The 25,767-nt window shown below is 47.4% G+C and overlaps 1 protein-coding gene across 1 annotated transcript in view; it reads right to left on the bottom strand.

Moving 5' to 3' along the window:
• Positions 1–2,853: 2,853 nt before the first annotated feature.
• The window catches only part of CCDC85C (coiled-coil domain containing 85C), a 112,145-nt gene continuing 89,231 nt past the window's right edge, over positions 2,854–25,767 (bottom strand). The window contains exons 4-6 of the mRNA XM_059819873.1: positions 13,665–13,760; positions 4,588–4,686; positions 2,854–2,943 (exon numbers count right to left, since the gene is read on the bottom strand). Of these exons, the coding sequence (XP_059675856.1) occupies positions 2,854–2,943; positions 4,588–4,686; positions 13,665–13,760 (285 nt within the window). The remainder of the gene's footprint in view (positions 2,944–4,587; positions 4,687–13,664; positions 13,761–25,767) is intronic.

The raw sequence follows: 25,767 nt of genomic DNA, 5'->3' as shown, positions 1-25,767 counted from the left end.
CACTATTTCAAGGGATGCTCCCCTCCAACTTAATGTACAAAGCTCCTCAGCTAGTTTTCACTGAAGACTTAGCACATATATAGGTAAGTGAATTTAAATATGTGTATAAAACATCTTTTTAGACAATGGAAAATTCAGCACCCAAGTCATCCTGTAAAGTTACTGAGCATCATTTTAACCCAGGAAGACACTTTATAGCTCAAATGGAGCTAAGTATGAAGAGTAGCAAGCCTAAAACCCCCCAAAAAATAACACCCCAAGGTACAGCATTGTCATGTTCTTCTGCAAAATCGATGCTGCACATCTTACATTGAAGATTCATGCTGCCAAGTAGAATCCGGTTCAGCTGAACTACTGGCTACCCTGTAAACTGGCTCTTCAGGATTTGCAGCACTAATGGACCTCAATTGCACCACTATTTCCCTTGTAGGTGAGATCTGCAGGTGGAACAAAACAAGCTTTGCTTTAAGTCATTGAATAGATTTTGAGAGAGATTTGATAGCAGGGAATATTTGTACGAGAACTACATAGCTGGCGAGACGAGTAATCTCATTATTATAGATAGCTCTTGTCTTGTTGAGAGGACCTGCTATTCTAATATAGTCCTAAAATAGCAAGCACGTCATCAACACCATTAACTCTCTACAAGCGCTGGCAGCATTTGCATTGCTTTAGTTAAAATTCACTGATGTAAATTAACCTTGTTCCAAATATGCTTAAATTCTCTGCTTAATCCAGCGATTAGATGCCACCAAAATTAGAATGGGCTTTCAAGCAGATAGATAGATTAAAGTAACCCTCTGTTCTCAATGTCGAGGAAGAATGATGCCTCTGCTTTGCATCACCTTTTCTGGTACGAAAATCTCAAGGTATAAACTGTACAGGAGGAAGACAAGTAATAAATGATGACTAGAAACTGGAGGTCAAAACAAAAAGCAAAGAAGAGGAAATACAGAATCCTCTAACGATGCTGTATTTTAAAGGAGACAGTCAGACTCTGGAATGGATTTTTCCAGACATACTGGATGTAACTATTATTAGAGTTAGCTAGCTCAGCCTTCGCTGACTGAGCAAAAGTAGTAAGAAATAAACTACTGGTGGGTCTGTGAGTGAGAGTATGGGGTGGTTCTTGGTTTTTTTTCAAACAACCTACTTATCTTGACTGTGACATTTTTATTTCTGCAATTAATTACGAAGTGGTGCTTACTGGTTACTATGTATTTTGGTTGCATTTCTTCTCTGGTTTTTTACTGGTTACCTATCTCAGCTCTGACACGCTAAATTCTTTACCCAGGCAGCTGGATTATTGTATACCATGGGATGAGTTACCTTTCATAACTTCCAGCATGGGCTCCTTGATAATGTATCGGTGCTCCATGTTAATACAATACCACAAGTCAAGAACTCAACTGGTAGAACAAATTCATTTAAGAGGAAGAACCTGTCCAGCTAATTCAGCTGTCTGTAGCTGGGACTGATGCTTACGGAGAATAAAAAGAAAGTGATGGTGTTTGAGGTCATTAAATCTTTGAACTAAACACTAAAATCAATGCAACTTTTGAAGAGGAGGCTTTGATCTTTTCACATGCCTGTTTTTAAAATAATTTTACACCAATTATTTTAATAACCAAGCCCCGCTTCCTTGGACTATTGGGAAAGAACATCTAATAAAATACAGGGGCAGCTGCTGTGACAACTTGGAAAAGAAGGGGGGGGTCAAATTCTTACAACTATACAAGCAGCTACTCCACAATAGTAAAATATAAGTCCCATTGTTTTATATACAACCATTAGAAGAAGGAAAAACTTGTTTTGGTTCATTAACAAAAATAAAGCTTGAATGGCAGGAAGTAGTCTCACCCGACAGCCTGTGTTTATGGAGTTTTTATTCAGCTCTGCAAGGTTGTTATTGGGTTACCTTACACAGGAACCAGTATAGGTGAGGGATCCAGCAAGAACATTGAAAAAAAAATACCCAAATCTTCCTTATGTGAAAGATGAGCTGCTCTCGAAGATCCTGTGAAAGCCATAAGCACTGTTTGGACGGCAGTTTCTGCTGAATTATTTTGTAGTAAAAGCTTTACCGTAAAAGTGTTGCCATATTTATAGGGAATACTGGTGTGTAGCTAAGTGACTTCAGTTCATTCACATTACGACTGCAGAAATCTTGTGTCATTTGTTCATGAAAAATAGTTCATTAACAGCTGATACGGAGTCTCAAGCCTTTCTGTACACTTGTGTGATGAGTACCACTGTACAGTGTACAGAGTGGTACCAGTGTTTTCAGCTCGCCACTCATTATTGTACACAGCGCCTTGTGAAAACTGTTGCATGTCATTCTTCAAAATAAGGACCTCCAAAGAAGTGTTAGCAGCTCAGGAGCGTGGCAGGCAGTAAGCCAAGGAATTCAAACTGTTCTTTCCTTGGAAAGTGCTGCCTGGAGCCACTAACCCAGCTATGAATCATTGACAAGTGGGTGGACCGGAGCAATATAAACTGTGACTTCTCCGCAGGGTAAGGGTTCTTCTTGTTCCTCTTAGAAATTCTCTTGAGACAGTTAATTCTACAAACAGACCATTACAACAAAGCAGGTTTGAACTACAATACAAATTATGCAAGTCTGGCATTATTGGATGGTTACCCATTGAACAGTAGTTCCAGAGCACCACAGCCTGGAAATCAGGCCTTTAGCTGCCATATTTACACTATTGTTACAAAAAAAAGCTGAAAGAAAAAAGGAAACCCTGAAAAAAACTCAACCTCAACTCCCAAAGAACAGGCAGCCAGAAATGCTGAGCTCTGCCTCTTTAGTCTTCACAGAATCAATCACTTCCAGCCTCCAGGACAGTGTTCCTACAAGGGACCCTTGAACTGGTTTCCTGAAAGATGTTGCCTGATGGAGGGTTTGGAGCTTGCAGCATCACCCAGCTTTCGCCAGACAACCTGTAAGAAAAAATAAAGGGGGGTGGGGGGGAGAAGACGGGAATTAAAAAACCCAAAGCCTCTGATGAGTTGCAGTATTTTCATAATTGCAGCCTGAAAGTCAAAAAAATCTGTTTCCCAGAGCTGGTCTGTAATTCTCAGCAGAGCCACTGGATGGCATCTGTGCACCAGTTTCCAAGGAAAAAACCATTGATGCATTTTTCTAATTAGTCTCTCTTGAAATTAGAACCATTTTTGCCTGGGGTAATAGTACAAAACAAATACACTAGGTTCAGAAGTTAAGTTCAACGGTAGGTCAACCCTGCCATGCTTACAGAAATGATGTTACCATGAACAGAAAAGATAATGAAAAAGATAATGATTAAAATTTCATATATATATATATATATATATATATATATGAGACTTTCTAAAAACATACATTTTATCACTTTAGGGCCACTGGCGTAAGGGAGGCTATTTTTTAAAAAATAAGAAACTGCAAAGCACTTCATAGCTGCCTTGAGTCTACATAAAATGAATATTTAAAGAAAAAACAGCTGATGATACACAAACAGAAATGAGTCCAGTTGGGAGGATGGAGTTACGGCATTTTACCCTTTCCCCTGCATGGCTACAAGGGAATGTGGCATTGCAGAGAAAATATCCTAAAAAGCAGGCCCTCATTTACTGTGGTCTTAGCTTTGCTTATAGGGATCCAGCCACCAAAGCAAAATGCTTCAGCTCTTGCCAAGGATGCTTGCAGTCATTTAGCTCTGCAAGATGCACTTGTGTTCTTTACACCCTCTTTTTAGGGTTGAGGTGGTTTTCAGAATTTAAACAGTGGGTTAGGCTCCTCTCTGCTGCTGTGAGGCACCAAACGATGCCACTTAGGTTGACCTCCAAGGTGGACTTCTAAAAGAGAAGGCTCCATAAGCATCCTCCTCCCTGCTGTGGGCACTGCTGGTACTGTCAAACAGCACATCCCCAACTGCAGGTGACATTCAGCTTGAGCCATGTTCTAGCAGAAATCCCCAACTCTTTGTTCAAGGCCAAAGCGTAGCCAAGGTGCTTTGAAGCTGGAGGCAGTGCCACATCAGCAGACACCGCAGAGCAGAGGGCTGGTACGAATGCTCACCGTACAGGATGTGGCAAGCTCAGTTAACAGTGTGGTTGCCCAACGTATTGGCAGTGCTAAAAGCACCCCACACAACATGATGCTGTTCAACAGCTTCAGACATTATATTCTCTCTCTGATGTTATTTTATGGTTTAGGCTCAAACCCATTCAAGCTGTACAGCTTTAAAGATAGCAGTTTCTGCCCAGCCCAGAGTCCCAAAGGACACAGCTGGGGTCAACTGCTAACAGGACTCTCCAAGCTAGGGAGAGTCCTTTGCACAGCTCTCGGTCAGCTAGACTAGCTACTCTGCACCCTTGATGCAGCAGAGCGTGAAGTATCTGCTGAGCAAAGGCTGCTCCATGCAGTGAACAAGGTACTCAGGTTACTGATACCCAAAGCAGCGGTCAGCAAAGCCTCCACTCTTCCCTTGTGCCTGTGGATCTCGTACATCAAACAGGGCTTTTACGCAGCACAGCACTGCTCCTCCGTACTTCTAACAAAAGACCATAAAAGAAACCCCTAGAGCTGCCAAGAGGAATTATTACATTGCACATTTCGCGAACAATCGCCTTCTCCTTTTCACTCAGGTCTTCTTCGTAGTTGTCTTGCATTTGCCTGTCCAAATTTTCATGGACCTCAAGGACCTACAAAAAACAATATTACAAAAGCATTATGCTCCTCAAATAATTAAGTGTTCCTAACAACCTCATTAACCAGTATTTAAATTGGCAGGATTCCCAAAGCCTTGAGAGTCAGAGCACTGCAATGATGAGCATGACACCAAGTTGGGCACCTCCATCCTCTCCCTTCCCTGGTGATGGCATGCCCCTGTCCCACCACCTGCATGGTGTGGCTGCCACCACAGTCCTGGGGGACCATGTGATAATTGGCAGCGAGTTGCCTGCACCCACAAACACATCTCTTTCAGGAAGGCTGCTGGTGACCCCACCTTCCAGGCAGCTCCCCCCACAGCAACTCGTGCTCCCTCCATTCCCCTCTTTTGCAGAGCGGAGATTCTCCACTCCCTTCTACTAATCCGAGTCATGGGGCAACTGTGGTCAGCCCAGGCCAGCAGCTTTTAGGTCTAACAGGGTTTTAGCCATCAGGGAAAGAGGAAAACAGAGGTTTGTACCGCTGAAAAGCAGAGTATTACCCACTGTGCAGCTTAAGACTGTAGTCTCCAATCAGCCATGAACTTTCAGCTCTTAAACAGCCATGGCCAATTTCACTCACCTTTTGGCTGAAAATTGTTTTTAACCCATTTAGTTTCTCAAGGGAACCCCTCAGAGGCCCACGATGACAGCGAGCAAGAGACGGGCTGTTAGCACAGCCCCCTGGGACTCAGAGATTCCCGGCTCTTACCCACCCCCTCTTTGAGCTGGATGCAGCCAGGCTGCGAAGGGGATGGGAACGGGGCAGAGAAAAGACCAGTATTGCCTCCCAGGACCCTGCATGCTGACTGCAGTCCTCTGAAGGCACCGTCCCCACCGAGTGCTGAGTGCTGTGGTGAATCTGGGTCACCCTTTCCTTGTGCCACAGACACCCTCTGAAGATGGAGATAATCACCTCGATTCCCCGACCTTTACTTTAATCTCCATCAGTACCGCTTCCAGGCACAGTGCATGGCCCGTAAAGGTAAGGGAATAGGTGGCCCTTGGCCAGGGCTGGCACACACGCGCATCCCCTGCACACATTCCCACACCCAGGACTGCAGCCACGGCTACAGGGTAACATTTACCAGCTGCTCAATGACTTCAGCTGGTACAAACACTGATGAATACAGGCCGTATCCACAAAGTGCTGCCGCCAGACCTGTCTGGTCCTCCACAAGAAGCTCCGTTTTGCTGTCTTTCCTCTCACGCTTGGCTGCAGGCAGCGGGCCCAGGTACGTGCCTGCAGCACCCTGCCTCACAGAGCCTCTGAAGGAGTGAGGCATCGCCTTTCCTTTCCCTCCTGCTCATGACTACAGGGCTTTTCCCATGATATTAGTGGGAGGAAAGCACGGCAAAAAATGGAGATGTAGCTGCAAAAGCGTAGGAATAGCCTGAAAGGGAGGGGGGAAAAATTGGAGACTCTCCAAGGAGGCTCTGCTCTGCAGCTCGGAGGGCATCTCCAGCAGGTGCTCCTGGATCTGGGAAGAAACATGTTTCCTTGCAGAGACAGAGAGGTTACAGCTCCAGCACTGACACCCCAGACCTGACACATCCAGTGCTCGTGTTCATGGGGACCCTGGATGCCACTCAGCCTGGTGGCTGGGCCACATTTGCAGATTTGCCTTGGGAAGGCAAGTAAATGCGCTGTGAAAGCAGCTCAGGACCCTGCAAAAAATAGTGGAAACATGCTGCCTGTGACTTATTTTCTTAGATTTCAGACTGACAATGTTTGAAAATGGAAAAAGCCTGATTTTTAACTTCTTTCTTTTAAATAGCACTTGGGGACACGTTCCTCACGCGCTGATCCCCAGGCCACACATGGCTGGTAAAACTCAGCACATCTACATGGTTGCTGTGTCCCACCACATGCTGCCCACACCCCGCACATCTGTAGCAGCTGGGAGCCAGCCCAGGCCCCCCACGTCCCACCTGGGGCACGCACCGTGCCAGCCACCCCGGCAGAGCACTCCAGGGAGGCAGTGCCCGGCTGCGGCCAGGTGGTCTCTCGGTCACAGAGATGAGGCTGCCGGGGGCTGAAGACAGCCTTTGCTTCCTGCTGGAAACACACTCACCCACAGAATACTCCCTCCAACGCACCCACATGCATTCAGATAGCTCCTCCGGATGGGCATGTTGCATGAGTCGGGCATATCACAGCGCAGGACCACCTCGAGATTTTACTGCTGCGTCTGTGCTGACCTACATACCTCACCCAGGGCTTTGCCCCTGATGAGCAAGGTGGTCAGCTCAGTGTGCGGGGTCAAAGCTCCTGGAATCAGCCAACGCCATCAAGTAGCATGTGGTCTTATTTGCCGTCATACATCCAGACGCATATAAAGCTGTACAGCAGGTGTATTTGTGTGCTTAAATATTTCTACACCTCCTAGGGAAGTACAGAGCTAGATGCAGTGCAGCAAGGAATACTGAATGCTGAATACAGCACTGGCTGCTGCACGAACGGGATACCAGGGTAGATTATCCCCTGGTCTGCCTCGGCACAGCAATCCTACTGTACTTGAACTGCATTACGGACAAAAATAGGTCATTCTCCTAGGGCCCTTAACCTATTTCTAAAATGCACCAGCTAGTTTAACCAATGTAGCTGGGACCAATCTTTGCACAAATAAGAATTATCTGCATCCTTTCTAAGAGGAGAGGAAGGGCGAGAGGGATGCAAAAAGCATGTATGTGCTGACAAAGACAGCATCTATTTTTTGCTAAAGAGGAGGGAATTAATTATTGATCCAGCTGGACTCGCACATCGAACTCGCTCATCTGGAGTCATTGTGCCTCCAATGCTCAGTGGCAAAGGCAGCAGCCTGCAGGATCACATCCCCGTGCGCAGCGCCAGGGCTGCCTGGCTGGCAGCTAAGCACCAGCTGTGTCCACAGGGCAAGTGTCAAGGACAACCATGGTTTAGATTAGTTAAAGATCGCATCAACTCCAGCTTCTGCTTCCACCAGCCATCAATCTTGCAGGCACAAGGGTCTCAGTGGACATAAATAAACTGTTTTACTACAACTTGCACTTAAACTAAAACCACATTCCCTAGTTCAGGAGGTGTGGAAGGGTAGTACAGCCCATTTCTTTCAGTGGAAATGTCTTTTAATGATGTAAACAAGGCAGAGCTGGAGCTGAAAGCTGATCAGACAGAAGTTATGGTTGTATTTAATTTCTGAATGACTTGGGACTCATTTACCCTGGAAACCATCCTGCTCCCCAGGCCCACCCCACGTCTGGGTAGGCACTTCATAAAGGTGTGTTAGCATCATGGGTATGGAAAAAAGGGATGCTGGGGGATAAAACTCAACAGCCTACCCTGGAAAGGCATGCTGGAAAAAAATACAGTCTGAAGAGTGAAATAACCTCCTGAAGAAAGACAGGAAGCTCTCTTAGTGCTGACCCAGCCCCAGCCATTCTCAGATCCTGCCAGGCGCTGCCTCAGCTGTTTAGAAGGACCAGGCTGATGTTCTTCCAATCACACCGCTGGGGAATATGGACGTGCCTTCATATAAATTGTCTATGGCTCAGCTGAAGTTGAGCCGGCAGTGAACTGAAGTTCAGCCGGCTGAATATGAGCCAGCAGTGTGCCCAGGTGGCCAAGAAGGCCAACAGCATCCTGGCCTGCATCAGAAACAGTGTGGACAGCAGGACCAGGGAAGTGATCGCGCCCCTGTACTCGGTGCTGGTGAGGCCGCACCTCGAATCCTGTGTTCAGTTTTGGGCCCCTCACTACAAGAAGGACATTGAGGTGCTGGAGAGTGTCCAGAGAAGGGCGACAAAGCTGGTGAGGGGTCTGGAGCACAACTCTTATGAGGAGCGGCTGAGGGAGCTGGGGTTGTTCAGTCTGGAGAAGAGGAGGCTGAGGGGAGACCTTATCGCTCTCTACAATTGCCTGAACGGGGGTTGCAGAGAGGTGGGTGTTGGTCTCTTCTCCCAAGTGACTAGTGATAGGACAAGAGGAAATGGCCTCAAGTTGTGCCAGGGGAGGTTCAGGCTGGATATTAGGAAAAATTTCTTTACTGAGAGAGTAGTGAAACATTGGAATAGGCTGCCCAGGGAGGTGGTAGAGTCACCCTCCCTGGAGATATTCAAGGAGCGTGTGGATGTGGCATTGTGGCATGTAGCTTGATGGACATGGTGCTGTGTGGTGTTGGGTGGGTTGTGGCTTGTTGTTGTTGTGTGGTGGGTTTTTTGTTTTTTTTTTTTTTTCCAGGTTGGACTTGATGATCTTACAGGTCTTTTCCAACCGTAGTGATTCTGTGATTCTGTGATAATAGCACTCTGAGTTTATACGCTTCTCCCAAGTGGTAAGTGATAGGACAGGAGGAAATGGCCTCAAGTTGCACCAGGAGAGGTTCAGACTGGATATTAGGAAAAATTTCTGTACTGAGAGAGTGGTGAAGCATTGGATCAGGCTGCCCAGGGAGGTGGTGGAGTCACGTGTAGACTTGGCATTGCGGGACATGGTTTAGTGGGCATGGTGGTATTGGGTTGATGGTTGGACTTGATGATCTTACAGGTCTTTTCCAACCTTAGTGATTCTGTGATTCTGTGAAGTTCAAGGACTGTGGATTCAGTGTGGATCTAAGAAACTGGGATATAGCCTCCTGTGATTTCTGCCACATCCCAACCTAGGAGCCTACAGAAAAGACACAAGTGTACCCCAGGCTTGAAGTGGCTCGTGCCATCCCTTCCTTTTTGCTCTTCATCAAGCAGCACTGACAGCACTTGGCCCTTTGCAGACACACCAGCGCTATGTGATCTCCCTGAGTAAAGCGCCAGCCAGTGAGGGCAGCCTGCTCCGCTCGGGCACGGGGCAATTCCCCATGCAGGGGAATAGGGCTGGACCAGGTAACGCTGCTCTTCTGCCTGGGGATGCCATCTTCTGAAGACAACCTGCACCTCGCTCTCGATGAGCACCCTGGCTCATCTGGCTTTCTCTCTGCCAATATATAAACTGTGAGGAACACCTCGGGTATATTTAGTTCTTCCTCCTGACTGCACTGATGCCTGTGACCAAGGCAGTGTCAGCTCAGAGTCACCCGATCCACCACATCCACCTCCCTGCTGACTTGCTGCACTGGCCCCGCATGACCATGCAATGCATATTTAAAAAACAAACAAAAAGGACCCCACCAAAGAGTCAGGATGATTGCAGTAAAGCTTTGGAAGGGGAGTTGAAAGTTGAGGCAAACGTTTCTGTACCAGGAAGCACTCTGAGATTGAGGGATACTTTCTGAAGGGTGCAAGCCTCACTGATTTTATTGATTTATAAGTCAACTGGAAAAAGCACTGGGGAACACGGCATCCTGTGGCAAGGGAACAATCTATATGCCCTGCTAGGACTTCTCCCTAGTTTTGGCAGGGCCAAATCCTGCCTTACCCAACATCAGTGGGAGTGACTGACCACCTGCTCAATGGCTCTGCGCACATGGGAGAGGTCCAGGCTGCTGCTGCAGGGAGAGTTGGGTTATAGGCTAAATGTCGTTCTCGTACATTTGTCTCCTCCTCACCACCTCTCCCCCACCCCCACCCCCCCCCCGCATCTTTAGCAGGTTTGCTCAACTCCTAAGAAAAGTGCTTTGATGTTCAGCGAGATACTGAGCTGTAGCATATGTACCTTTTATTCTCGTTAGCAAAAACAGCTGTTAGGAGTGCCAACCTGTCATATTGCTCCTTATTTAGTAGGCGCAAATAAACAAAAACTATTTCAGAAGCAAAAATAAAGAAAATCTCTAAATGTGCTCAAGGAAGAACTTACACTAAATGGCAGGCAACGTCTGAGCCACATTCAGCTGCCAGAAAAAGCCAGGGAAAAAGCCTAGGGGACGTTACATAGATGGGTGCAGACGGAGGCAATTCAGAAGCCCTGCAGAACTGTGCAGAGTGCACAGCCCCTCAGTGACCTTCGTTTGGGCACAGAGCCACATCCTTGCAGCCACACCGCTTCTGGACAGACTTGCATTCAAGCAGCCCACAAGACAAGCAAAGCCAACTTGCAACTGTCCTTGCCTCTCCCCGTGGTAAGGAGCTAGCCTGCTACAGCCATAAGGACTTCTTTAAACAACCAAGGAGGGCTTTTTCTAATATCTGTTGTGGTACAGCCAAAGCACAAAGTCTATGTTTGTAGGCTACTCTCTTGTCCTCCTCAAGGGAAAGTCATGAGCTGTATCACAGGCAGTGATGGTCTCAGCTGGTAGCTGTATCCAGTTTCCCACATGCAGGGGCTCCCACTGGAAAAGCTGCCCAGTCCTGCAGGGTGCAAATAAGACCTACTCCATATGCTACAGCATGCCATGGCCAAGAAACCTTATCTTCTACCCAGTTTAAGATCCGTGGCTGGAGACCAACAGCCACAATTTCACTGTGCCATAAGAAGGGAAGAGGAGAGATTGCAACCATGACCAGTTTCCTCAGTCTTTTCAATTTCCAGCTGATCCTTGGAAATGGGCCACAGGATGGAAAAATAAACACCTTCTCATCCCTACCTGCCATGCTGACCTACAGGAGAATTTCTTCCTCGCTTCCAATGTGAGAATATTTTTAATGCTAAGTGTGTGAGCAGGACACATCATGTGAGATCATTTATGCCCCGTCAGATGTGACTGCTATGCCACCTGCTTCCTGACCCCAGCTATGGCACTCTCCAGGGTTTTGAAGACAGAAAAACGTACCCCACCAGCCAAATTATTAAATTGCAGAGGAGAATTTCTTCCAGTCCTTCCTAGAGATCAACAAAGCTCTGACATAGAGGAATAATAATAATAACAACAACAACAACAATGGTGATGACGATGATATGTGCAAACAACCAGTCATACAACTTCCTTTCAACTCCTTTATACGCATCATTGAGCCAGACCTCACAAACTTAATTTCCAGTTTCCAAGGATCTTCATTAATTTTCCAATCCTTTCCATAAGCTTATCAAACTGCATCCTAAAAACATTTATGTTTCTTGCCCTTACTAAGAAATTCAGTCCCGTAACCCCTAAAGCAAATAGGAACCTAATTTTCCCCCAGAATGTGTTCATAACCAATTTATAACTATTTGATCTGGTAACTTAGAAACATTATCAAGCCTGTTTAATACTATCCCTCACCACCACCTCACCAAATGCAATGAAGAGCAGGAGCAGAAAGGTGTGAAACCCACAATTTGGGAAGAAAAAGCCAACAGCAGTAGTCTGGACAGCATGAGGCCTCGGATGATTAAATGCAAACAAAACTGGGTTAGTACAAAGTGTCAGGAAAACAAAGTTATCACATGAGTCTGCAACGCTCTGCAAGGCATCAGTTTAGCAGATCCACATGCATATATGTACAGGAGAAATGTCACCCACAAGCACAATGCAGCATAGTACAGGATGGAGCACAACAACTTTCTGATAGCACAGAACCATTCACAACATGCAAGGAAGAAACTTGTCTGGAAAACACAGGACAAATATATGTAGGCAAGTGAACTGCCACTCGTGTGGTCAGGGCTCCTTTGGGAACTAGCAAAAATGGTACTAAAGGTATTTTTTAATCCTTGATGGTGCTGGACATCCTGCTATTAAGATCCAATCAGTTATATGATCTGGGTGTATAAAGCCTCACGTAAGCTGAAAAATCAAGATTTTCAGCTGGAAGGATCTTCTATAATTTAAATTCAAACTTGATCCAAATCAAATCAAACTTGTCTTTCCTTTCATAATTCCTCACGCACCATAAATACATAGAAGATTAACTACTTGAGAAATAGTGACGGTCAGTATCCTCCTGGGATCTTGCAGCTGCCCAGTGGAACCAACATCCTTGGAGCTGCACTACTGCTTCTCCTGACACTTGTTGGTTTTACCACCACCACCTGCCACATCTGTCCTGGAGCCAAGAGACCCTGGACAGGCACAAAAAAGTAAGCTGAAAACACTAAGAACTAGAAAACTTAGGGAACTTGTAGATCAAAGCTATGAGCAACATCTGTGCCATTTATTTAGTTGTCAGATGTGGAAATGTACAAAGCAAAGAGCTTTGTAAACACCAGTCTCCAGGTCTAGTACAGTCGAAGCTAGTGTTGATGCCACTGCTGTACCTTTTATCCAGCTATGACCATGGGGATCTGAGCTCCAGAGTAGCCATCCAGGAATCCTCCTTTGATTTGATGAAAGCTTTTTAACCCCGTACAAAATTTTTCAGCTTTAACAAATCCAAATCTATAAATTGGTATATTCCAACCAGAGCCTAATTTAATTAAGAGAATTTCCAGCCATCCCTATAGCATCTTGGAAAGGATTTCTGTTGCTGTGTCCCTTAGATACTCAGAAGTAACTTGCTTAACTTGTTAAACATGTAACACCAGGGTATTACATTTTTCCTGCTAATGGACGGTCACTAGGACTTGAGAACTGCTGTGAAATCACGGTGCAAGTTTTCTCCTTTAACTCAGCTAGCAGTGTCCCATGGTGTTTATTGCCAACAGTCCTGACCTTAATCCCCACTGATGATGCACGTATCTACATGGATATGATGACATGCTTTGCTGTGTATTTACATAAAATAGTGTCTTTCTCCTTTGAAGACCACTGCTGGATTTTCAATAACAAAACAGATGTAGGAACTGCAGTTTTTGTGTCCCTTTTAAAAACAGCATTTCGGTCACCGCTGTCACCCCAGAGACCCAGTTTACACAGGACTGATGAACAGAAAGGGTAACCAACACCTTCGGCATCAGCAGCTTTTGTTGGAGGTTTCCCACCCAAAAATATAGTCATGCATGATCTTGCTTAACTCCTCAACTAGTTGAAGCAATGATTATTCATCATGATACCGGTGCTGGTTACCAATAATCTGCCTGAGTACTAACTTTCTAGTTGTTGTGTTTCCATGAGAAAAGCAAACGTCCAGTTCCACCACTTTGGTGTTTGTTGCACCACATCACGCTGTACTGCATCACGCTGCACGGCCGTGTGCGGCATCCTTACCTTCATAGCATGCACAACAGCCTCTGGTTTCTGACCAACAGGGACATATCCTGCTGCAGGAGAAGATGCAAGATCAGATGTCATGCGAGCTGGTCCCTGTTGAAGTAAAAGAAGATATGCTTTAACTCCCTTTGGGTGATTTAAGCAGGGAGGAAGAAAATATCCAGATAATTTGAGCACTAGCTTCTCTCAAATTCAATCCCCTACAGCTACCTGCAAAGACAAGAGACACCACTACCCCTTCCTCACAAGTTACTCAATTTAATGCCATTTAAGCCTACCATCACTCAGTCTAGACGTACTCAGGCAGGAGATCACCCTGGTTTAAAGCTAAATTGATTCAAGAAATATTTCTGGTTCACTTAGGATAACTTTGTACAAGGACAAGATCAAACGGTTCGCATCCTTCTAGCCAAGGGAGCAATGCAAACAAGATGATATTCTAGCATAAAGCGGTCATTTCTAAGAAGCTGTATTCATGAAAGAAACAGTTGGCGTAACTTCATTGCTTTTCTGGCAACATTTTCACATAGACATCATGTACCAATCTTCAGCTACAGAGAAAATTGTGAAGGCAACCTTAAAACAAGCAGATGTCCAAACCTAATGTTGGCTGGGTTTGTTTCCAAAATGCTGGCCAGTTCTCCTGCACGAAGGATCCCATTGGGAAAGATGCCGAAATTACACTTTACAAAAGATTTCTACTGTCCAGACAGCCTTGTAAGCACTTTTCATAGGGCTTTCCTTTTTTAAAGGCATCCGACTTGGATTACGAGAGACACAATATCTTTATTCAGTGGGATGCACCCTGCCTGTCCGTAATACTTGTGCATTGCTTTGTAGCAGTGGGAGAAATCAACAATGAAACCATTGACCAAACTCGTATTTAGTCTTCACATCCTTTAGGAAACACAAAGAATGATCATACTGGGGGCCTCTGAAAGCAAATTAGGATGGCAGAGCGGCATGTAGCACCATCGCAGGAATGCTTTCACATAAAACACACGAGGCACTCCATTCTCATCTTTTCCACATTTAAAAACACAGCATGTTTTATGCTTCATCTCATTGCTTTGCCTTCTAAGCCAAGGCCAAAAAGCTAGTTGTGCCAGAAAGGAGGACTAACGTAGGGGCACTTCACCACCTCTTGCTCTTCCAAATGTTTTAAGTTGTGGGGGGCTTTTTACAAATAAAAGTGTTCATCTGCAGACAATAAAGACAGGCCAATCCATTAGGCTACAGACAAAATTAGCATGAAAGCATGGAGCCTTTCATCCCTAGGCCCCTGGTCTGTGCTTAACCCATGTCATGACCAACAGCCATTTACCCATAATAGCGACCCTCACAAACTGAGATGCTGGTGATACGAAAACTTCCTTCTGAGAGGCAGGCATCTCAGAAAAAGGAAAATTAAGACTTAATAACTCCATAATATTTAACAGACTGCCGAAGCACAGAGCCACTCACAGGTTCGGCGTGGTTCTGCACCTGCTGGCAGAGGGTTACAGCTCGCTGGAGCTGGGGACATGTCTTCAGGCAGAGGCTGGGGAGGGAGCACCAGGGACTGACTGGGTCCAGCCAGTCTGCAGCTCCGACTTAAGACTGCAAAATGGGTTACAAATTTCTCAGCGGGCTGGTAAATGCAACAGACTCCTTCCAGAATCAGGCTCCCACAGAGGTCAAAGACACCAGCACATGCATAATTCCTCTGGCTTCGGCATGAAAGCTGCCTTCTTTCCATAAATGACCGAGATCATGACAACTGAAAGCAGAATATTCAGGAGTTTGTGGCCACGAACCGTACTTGATATGGATCTTCCCCCACGGCCCTCTTTAGAAGTAACACAGGAAATACCAAGCAAAGGTCTAAGATTCAATATTTCCTCTGAGTTGAGAGTAATCTGACAAAGTAGAAGGAATTCTGCTGGACCCTGCTGCTGCAACATTTTAAATACAGTTTTCTGACCAAACTGAAGTAGATCACGAGATTTCCTGTATGACAGGCAGCAGCAGCTTCTTCTCACACAACTGAAGTCACTAATGAGCTACAAAGCATTTCCATGATCGTAATCACTCTCAAAATTATTACAGAATACAAATGAAACCAGAATGATTAGAGAGATATGTTTTCTAAGGAGCTTGATCATACTTAACTGATCACCATACTGACAAGATAAAAGTAATCTTGCAAGCACAGTGATGCACTGGATATATCGTATCACACAAAAAACACTCAAAGGGTCACTTTCCTTCTCGGACAAGTGGCTGAAATTTGGCAAGGGCAATCAACTGAGTTCGACCTGAACATAGGCAGAGAATTTGACTCAAGAAGAGAAAAATAATGTTAAATAATGAGGGATGCAACCAAGGAGGTAGACCCAAAACTTGCTATCAGAGTGTCAGTAAAGATGACTTCATCTCTAAATTAGGCATGATCCTTGATCCTTAGCTTAGAAGCCAAAACCCCCAGGCAACTGAAACAGATGTCCAAATTGCTGAGTGCAATTGTCAGCAACAGGGAGTGCACCAAACGACCACGCCGCAGGCCCGTTATGCCCCAAGCCACAGAGACCTCCCCACCATGTGAGACTGTTACTACGAAAGGTCAAACATGCACGTAAAGAAAGTGGGGGAGCAAGCAAGGATCTCACCAACATCCCCGCTCTTTGCAACTGTAGAACGCAATAAGTAAAAATAGTCACACTACTAAGGGTGGCTTAATATTTATCATTGCACTTAGTGCTTTTGTGCAGTTTTACCCTTAGAAAAGGCTCCTTCCAGACACACAAAGGGTCAGAGTTGTATAAAGGGGGGTAGGTGCTTCATTCCCACTGTTTTCAGCGTGGTTCACAAAAAAAAAGCTTCAGCCAAACTCCTATCAGCTTCCTGCACAGAGGCATACATGAAAGAAGCCAGAAAAGAGGGGACTGTAGTCAGCAAGGAAAGAAATTACAACATATCCAGCAGGATGCATGGCCAGCCTTTGGAGGATGGAGGAGAGGAAAATGGGCAGAGTTCACCGATAGTGTCAGCTGAAGGGGAGGAAATGAAAGGAACTGGAGATAAGGTCAAGGTTGCTGGACTGGAAAACTGCCAACAGTGCGAGAGAAGGGAGGGAATGGGAAGAAAGAGGAGGATGTGCATTTTACCCAGCAGGAAACCAGCTGAGATGAAATGCAGGGGAGGGGGAACCAGAGATCGGAGATAGGAGACTGTAAGAAGAGCAGGAGGGCAGGACGGAGGGGGAAATCTCAGGAAGTCAGCGTTAAGGTAGTAGCTGAAATCACACAGATGGAGGAGATTCCTCATGCCTAAAATAGATGTGTTTGGAAACTGTGGGTAAGAACTACCACAGCTGCACCTCAGCAATCTAACTCAGCAACTCTGAGGACCTCCGTCACTGCAGAAACCCATGCCCTTCCCATTCCCTATAGCTGGCATTTTCACAGCCATGGGAACACGACTGACTCAGCACACTGATGGACAATAATAGCAAGGTTAATCTGGTTACATCCTAAGAAGCAGAAATTGTCCATATAGGCAAAAAACAATCCGGGGTGTTTTGGGGCATGCATCACTCTCAATTTCCTGTCCCTGTCTGGTTTTGTCAAACACACACTCTCTGTATTAGATGGATGTCTGGCTTTTTCACTCGCTAGGTTTTCATAGTGTTTGGTACATCAGTGATGGTTCAGTCTTCATGCTCAGACATGTGGCTGAGGTATCACATAATTATATATATGAATGGTGCTAAAAGACCATTTTAGTCACCATTGGTGACTAAAAGAAGTCACCAAAAAGGATGCCATTATAATAAAGCTGTTGAGAAATACCATCTTGATAATTTTTCTACTTTACTTCTGCTGAGGCTGAACCTCAGCAGAATGAGGAAGCTGAGTCATTTCAAAAATGAAAAGTTTCTTATTCTCTTTGGCCCCAACTAGCTTTGGAGTTGCTCCAGGTTTACAGCAGCAGAGACAAAACTGGAAGTTATCTCGTTTAACTCATCACTTATACAAGGAATTTGTAATTCAAAAAGAAAACAACTGTACATCTGTGTTGTGGCATCAAATGTTCACCTGGATACAATTACATCGCACACCATTTCTGTTTCATCCACAGTTACACTGCCAAAAGAAAGAGCTGCCCAGCGGTGAGATTACCAGCCTAATTAAGATTGGGGGGCTCAAAGTTACGTATCTGATGCACCGGAGTTCCTGAGTGCTTGGAGGAAGCACCTCATCTTCCCTACGCACGGGGTTTGTTGACCACTGCACCTCTGAGACCCAGAGACCCTTCTCCAAGATATGTCTTTAAGAAGCAAAAGTCTCAGGGAATCAAAGGCTGTGGAGCCGTGTGTGACCCATCTGATGCTTTCTAGGTAAGTTGGTGCTTTTGCTGTTCTGCAGTTCAGAGCATTCGAAACTGCGGCAGCATGGATCTCCGATGAGATCAGCCCTGGAAGGAACAGCCCTGTCTCTGCTGCTGGATGGCTCTGGGACTGCAGTGTCCTGAGAGGCTCCCGGTGAGGCTCTTCTGCATCCCTCATGGGAGGCAAGTGCCAAGTACCCAAGTATCCAACCTCTCCCCCAGTGAGAAAACCATGACAAGAGCTATCCCTCTGCCACCTCTGCGCAGACAGCAGTACTGAAGCACCACTGAACGTATTTCCCTCTCAGCCCTCGCCTGCTCCTCCATTCCAAGCCGATCAGCGCTGGATATTTGCTGGTGTCTGTGATGGGACCAATGCACTTCTCAGAGCTTACTGTTTCCACGTAGCATCAGCCCCCTCTCCATCCTGCGAGCCCCACATCATGCATGCCTAAATCACAAATCCACCAAAGAAACCCAATTTTGTTTGAGACCCTGACAGAAACCTCTCAGTGGAGCCTGCAGGGCTTGTGGTTCAATCTCCAAGTCTGTATGGGGAGTCACAGTCCAGCTGTATCATTAATAGTCTAAGAAAAGAGAGAGGAGCTCTGCAGTCTCTCATGTCAGAGCATCCTTGAAGCAATATGCTATGCACAGGGGATAAATCCACCAGTTTTCTATTGCTAAGAATGACACTTGACCCAGTGACAGCCTCAAATCCAAAGCAGAAAACAAACCAAATCAAACTCGCCCCATTCACTGCCCCAGCCCAGCACCCAAAGACAATCAGCAAAGAAAATCCAAAGACCACAAATACTGCCAATGATCCTTTTTAATCTGACACCAAAAAATGAAGAGCAGGGGCCTCAGCTTGCAGCTGCTGGAGAACATCTGCTGCTCTGTATCAAGCCACAATGGCACTGCCAGTGCCTAAGACCAAGGTCCTCGCTGGCTCTATCTGGTTGCATGAGATGTGGTCCAGCACAGATGCTGACAAGCACCGCTGTCGATATTCCATTCCTGTGTGTTTGGAGGAACAAAATTAATAGGAGTCTCTGTAATAGGGCACGCTAGGAACTCCTGGTAATGACACACCTCCACAGAGGCAAAACAAGGCTTAAAATATGAACGTTTCTTAATAACAGTGGGAGTGCTTTGGAACCCAAGAAGAAAAGAGCCTAACTAGGGATGACAGGTGTCTGCTCTTTTAGAGGTTTTGGGTTGGAAATCTCAAAAAGGAACAAAGAAATTGCAATAAACAATTTCTCCTTGATTCCTCCAGGGATCTGAAAAGACATGAGACCTTGGTCCTGCCATCAGTTTTCAATCTCTTTCTGCTCGATTATATTCTGTCTTTTAATGACATCCTTTCCTACCTCAGCTCCGAGAGCTATTCCTGATCTGCAGAAAGACTGCAAAAGACTAAGTTTCAAAACCCAGAGGAGAACATCATGCTGATTTTACTTCACCTAACAGTCACAGCCCAGGCACTGAGGATGCTTCAGACCAACGTGGAGCATGTGAGCAAGCGTTAATACTTCTGAACGTCACATCTTCTCCTTGCCTTCTATTAATTTTTGTCTACCATTTCAAAAAACAAGCAGACATTTAGGATTCAAACCCAATTAAATAAACCACACTTTTCTAGTGGCATACCTCAGACAACATTAAATCTAAATGGAGTCATATCAGACACTGTGAAGTTTTTATTGCCGAGACAGAACAAGGAAAATTACATTATAGGCAGGCACTGCCAGACAGCTCACAATAAAATTCCCAGGCACATCTATTTATCTTGTAGTGGTTTTGTTCGCAGCCTGCTTAGTCAGGTTTGAATTATACTTGGGCCCTTCCTTAGCACCCGTCACCATCCAGGTGTTTTACATAAATAAAGGTGCCGACACCGCTCTGTAAATTAGGAACTGTTAAGGGACAAGCAGGAGGCAGTAACATGCCCACAGCCATGGTGAAAGTGAGTGGCAGACCCGGGCAGTAACATGGAAAGGTGCCATGTCTGACTGCAAACCCCAGCCCCGGCGTGCTGGCAGGACGGGGGGCCCAGCATATTTTGGTTTTATGAATGGCGCTTGCGGGTACAAAGTTTAGAAAGTGCCTGGAGCAGCTCCAGCCAGAGACAGTGCTGGGGGGCAGATGGGAAAACCAGCAGCAAAACCAAGGACTGAGAGCACAGGGACAGTCTGGCATGGGAGAAGCATCCCCGGACCCTCGCAGGGAACACGCCGAAGCCCCGAAGCAGGGTGTCCCCGTCAGAAATGTAGCATAGGCAGCACCGAGGGCAGCACCGAGGGCAAGCACGGGGCTCAGGCAGACAGTCGGTCCATTCAGAAAGAGAAATCTCCCTTCACACAGAGATAAGCGGCATCCTCAGGAGATCACACCAAAAAAAATATCTCCCGTTACCACCAGCCTGGGAAATTCCCTGGGTCCCACAAAGGCCGATCAGAGCCCCTCATCGCCCCTCATCGTTTTGCAGCCGGGGCCATGTTTCCCACCCTCCGCTGCCTTGCAGCTGCAGGGGGGTTAATGGCTGAAACAAAGCGATGGTGCTGCGCAGCGCTGAAGCGTGACATGACTCCGGGCTGACATTTCGCCCTCCCTTCCTTCGAAGTCTCTTCCCTCCCTGCTTCACCTTCTCATGTCCGTAGCAGCTCTGCCATTGCCACCACGGATGGTGCTCCTGAAGGGGCCCGGCTCCTCTCACGGCCCCGCAGGGACAAGGCTACCTGAAGGCACCCTGGCAGCGGCCCCAGGGCTGCTCACTGGCTGCAAGAAGGAGATTTCCCGGAGGCACAAAGAAGCGACCAGTGCCTGCTCCTCTGCAAACCACGTGTGCAAAGCACAGCCTTTTCGTCACCCTGCTGCGGGCGATGCCAGACCTCTCATGCCTGAGCACGGGACACCCTCACCAGACCCAGGGAGCACCCAGGTCCCTTATGTGTCCAGTCTGCCTGGCAGATGATCCAAAATGATAATGACACTTGGTTATTGTTACTCCATGCCTACTGTGCAGAAATCCTGCCAGCATCCAGCTCAAAACAAACCACCCGCTCCCGCCTTGTGCACTTAAATGGCTGCACAGCCCTACGCTCCCAAAGTCACAGCGGGCTGCCTCGCAGCTGCGAGCGCTTGACACCCTGCCACCAGGCACAGGAGAAGGAACACGTGGAAGATCCCGCAGACGGACACTGACTCCCCATCACCACGTGGGTGCCCGTCACCGGCAGGGGCGAGTGCAGGAGCCATCAGTACTCTGTATTAGCATCTTCCCTATCAAATCAAGGGACTTCATTGCAGATGCTAATCTCCTTTGGCATTACTTAAATTTGCTGCCTTTAATCATAGAGAGCAGCTGGTAATGTAAACATTCAAATCCATGAATTAACCGCTGGGTCCACACAGGAGCCAGGCAGAGCCCGTCTGTACAGCTCAGCCACCACCTCCTGCATCTTCACAGCCCCCACTGCAGTCACAGAGATCTACTTAAGTAACAAAAAGGGCTTACATGGCCCTTTTGATTTATAAAGAAACCATTTAACTGTTTCATTGCTTTCTGACCATAAACATCAAGGACATCGGACAAAAGAATAGCTCTTCTCCCCGGCAGGCATGACACAGCACTGGCTGTATGGGCTGTGCTGGGGCACCAAAGGGAAGGGAGGATTTCAGGGACTGCCCCAGACAGAATAAACAAAGTCAGGACATTGTTTGCAACTGGATCTCATCTACAAACAGGAAGGGTGTCTTTTCTCAGCACCGCGCTAACGGTGGATCGCAGCTCCAGCCCTGGGAAACTCCTGGGTGCATGCAAAGCCGGTGAGCCAGCTTCCTCCAGCAGCGGAAGGGGAGAGGAGAGCGGTTGCTATTCAGGCTGGTAACAGCACTGCAGAGCTGGAACGCGTGCATGCTGTTAAAAAAGCCCCACTGACAGCTTCAACTGCCCCCTCGGACTGTGAAATTATTACCAACATGACATATTCGGAGCAGTTTCAGCCCGTAACTACCTGATACAAGCAAACAAGAAGTCTCACTGCTACGGACGAGAGAGCCCATGCTGTACCCACAGACAAAGTGCACTAACTCCGACTGACTCATAGGGGCACTATCAGCGTAAGTATTTTGAGAGATGCTAGTTCTTTTAATAAAGGAACGTCAAGCACATTTGATTTCAGAAGGAAACAATGGGTATTTTTAAGACTTTCCTGATTTTCAAGCAAATCTGATTTGGGGATGGCTCAGGTGAAAACCTCTGGGTGGAGGATGCACGCAGATGTGGGAAGATACCTGTGCACATCTGTATTGCCTCTCCAGGTCTCCATTTCTGCGGCTGGCAAAGCAGCCTCCTCCCAGGCAAGAGCAAGGGTCTGTTGTGCCCCTATCTCTCCCCCAACCCATTGCCAGCCCCACACAAACGCACACAACAAGTGAGCATGAGAACCTACAGCAGAGCCTAAAAGCAGATTAATTTTTCTTGCCTCCTGCGGTTACCTGTAAGGGCAGATTATGGATATGGCCTGCCACTGTCTCTTTTGCTCATCAAATCCCCAAACTTTGTCATTGCCAAACTTTGTGCCAGTTGGCTGCCGTGGGGAAAAAAGCCACCCGCCGCTAAGAGCCGCTGCAATAACTGCTGATGAAGGGCAGCTGCCTTCAAAAATGGATCATCTTGTTCTCAGCTGCTGGTAATATACTCTGAAGCTTCACAATAGTGCTCCCCAGGCTGCAAATCCCAACAAACCTTTCATTTTACTTTCCCTTCTGCAGCCGCTGTTGCCGCAGCAGCAAAACGGCTGCCTTGAATTTCTCTCTTTGTCTGCTCAATAGCATCCCGGTGGTATCGGTGCTGCCGGTGGGAAGGAGCTGCCTTCTGCCATGCTCCTCGATCACTGTTTCTCCCTGCCTAAAAAGGGACAGTGGCCATCACCGCTGCCCGGGAAGGCGAGAAACAGGCCTGGGGTCGTCCTCCAACACACGTTGGCAGCGCTCAGCTCAACTGACAGGCGCGGGGATGGGACAAGGTGGGGGACCACAGGGGTGCTGCACAGGATGGGCTTGGTGGAGCAACTGAAGGGGCTGAAGGCATTTTGAGAGGCCATGAGGCGATGCTGAAGCTGCAAAGAGCAGTCCTGGGGATGCCAGAGGCACCGGGCAGCCCAGGGATCCCCGTGCCCAGGGGCTTTGTGCAGCACAGCGCGGGGCTGGGGGCTCCATGCTGGCGGTGGCAGGGTCTCTGTGCTGTGCAGAGACACCTCAGGGCCATGCTAAGGTCCCCAATGCTCTGGGTGACTCTGCAGGGGCATCAATGCCCAGAAAGCTCCCCTGGCTCTTCTGGGTGCGTCTCCTGGGCACCACGATGGAAACAGTGGTCTCTGGCCATTTCCAACCTGATTTTAAAAGTCAGGTTGGCTTTGAGAAGCCAATCCAGTTCTCCTCCCTGAGAGGAACAGATTGACTCCCACACAGGCTGAGGAAGGGACTAGCAGGCTTGCTCTGGGTCCCCCAGTGAGACCCGAGACCAGGCTTGGGCCACAGGCATGTCTCCCTGCCTACGCCAGGCTGGCACAGGGGCCAGCTTGGTCTTTCCTCTGCAGGGAGCTGAGGGAGAGACACCGAATCACCTTCTTGCTTTTCTTCTGCCTTAGCCCTTGTATCGAAAAGGATGGAGACCACCGTCTTTCCAGCCAGAAGGAAGAGATGGGACTGTCACTGGGGCTCACATTTAGCTACCACGTGCCCTCATATCACCTCCCCTTGCCATCACTCTTGCAGGCTCAGGAGACATCCAGTGCGTCAGCCAAGGAATCTCTTATCAGCCCTTCCCACCCCATCTAACGGCTTCTCTTTACACCTACAGACTACAAACATTTGGGTTTGTTTTTACAATAGCGTGCATGCCATCTGGCAAAATGAAATACGCTTCTCACAAGTATCTCCACAAGGCAGAGCTACGAACGCAGCTGGTTGTGACAGTGCAGTGGGAATCAAGGGATGGAGCTCAAGAAGCCGCTGCTGCAGCTGGGTAGCCAGACCCATCTCCCAGGTTTTGCACGAAACAGGCACTGGAGAAAAATGCAATGAGAGGCAGTGCTGGGAAGCCAGGGACTTGGTGGTCCTCTCAGTCAGGTGCTCTCTCCTACATAACCACACTTGTCCTGCTTCTTTGCGTTTTCCTATGGACCTCGCTGGTTTTGGAGTAGATTTAGGGAGGAAAATGGACTTGTCTCTTCCCAGCCTGGCTTGTAGTCTTAACCACACTCCTGAGAGACGCAGCTTTGAATACCCTAAGGGAAATCTCACTTTTTTCTAGAGATACTTATTGTAGTCCCTAGGGATGTATATAAAGGCTGGGCAACGGCACTGTCATCACTGTCTTCTCAAAAGAGGAAGCTTTGCTCAGCCCTCACAGAGCGTATCTGCAGGCGCTTTCCCCGGAGACTCCCAGCTCCAGACCCCGGATGAGCACAGGGCCCTTCCTCCAGCCACCACCTACAGCACCTGCAGACATGTCCTCCTGCACCCGGCTGGGGCACTGCTGGGAGCTCCTGCTCCTCAGCAAGGGGTCACGCAGAAAACTACCGCAGTGCAAACTCAGTACAAAAACTTAAGGAAGGGGAGGGTGATACCTACTTTAACCTAAAACTGATTTCTCTAACGTGTCACTCACACCCACACACCTACAAACCACAGTCATGTATTCACCAAAAGGTAGATGTCCATGTGGCATGGTCTGGGTCACTGTGTGTGACACAGAGGACAAGGGTCACCCGCTATCAAGTCCTAACAACAGCTCTGGCATCCCTCCTCGTTGACAGAAAAGAACCGGGTTTTGGAAACATTTTGCACATGCTTCATGGTTATTACAGGCTGATCTTTATCTCAGCATCTTGCTTACTCACCCCCCATAAACCCTAGGACAGCTGCTGCCTGTTGTCTCCTTTCCTTCATTTTGGGCGCCTTATCTAAGCCTTCCTCTTGGAGCCACAGGAAGGCAATGGCACATCACAGTGCAACCTTGCTCCTGCTATCAGGGAACAGGTCCTCTAGCGATGAGCCATCTGTGCTGCGGCCTTATCACAGCACAGACCTCCTGGTCCTGACGCAAACCACACATCCCGCAGTGTTTATCCATTTGTTTGCTGTCAGTTGTGTCTTTGCTCATCAGCACCGGCCATCCCTGCATCCCTTGCTCTCGAGTTCCTGCTGGTGTTTTCACACACACTTTTCCATTCACACTCCATCCACACTAACCTTAATATTTCCATTACAAACCCCTACAGTTACTTCCACCAAAGGCAGGATTCCTGCTATAAATCACATGAACACTGCTAGTAAATTTTAAGTCTAAGCCAGCCAGGCTAGCTCTGACTGCTAGTAACAGGCTGGTTCACATTTAATGGTGTTTTATGCCAATGTGGATAAATGGCTCCTCCAGGCAGCTGGCTTATGAGCTTCTCAAGGTGAAGATGCCTCCAACCACAGGAACATGAGCAGCCCCCAGGGCACCTTCCCAGGCCTGGGCACTGAGACGTGCCTGGGGCACACCCGCAGGGCAGCGGGCAGGAACGTGAAGGTCTGCAGGGGCTGTGTGGCCACATGGGCAGCCAGAGCACCCAAGAGGCCAAAGGGAGCAGAGAAGAGACAGAGATGCAAGCTCTGGGCCGTGTCTCAGCCACTGCATTCATCCTCGGCTATGCTACAGGGGCCTCGAATGTTC

The sequence above is a fragment of the Gavia stellata genome, chromosome 7, assembly GCF_030936135.1.
Source record: "Gavia stellata isolate bGavSte3 chromosome 7, bGavSte3.hap2, whole genome shotgun sequence".
Lineage (NCBI taxonomy): Eukaryota > Metazoa > Chordata > Aves > Gaviiformes > Gaviidae > Gavia > Gavia stellata.
Note: the sequence above shows the minus strand (reverse complement) of the source record. Positions and strands in the feature narration are given on the sequence as shown.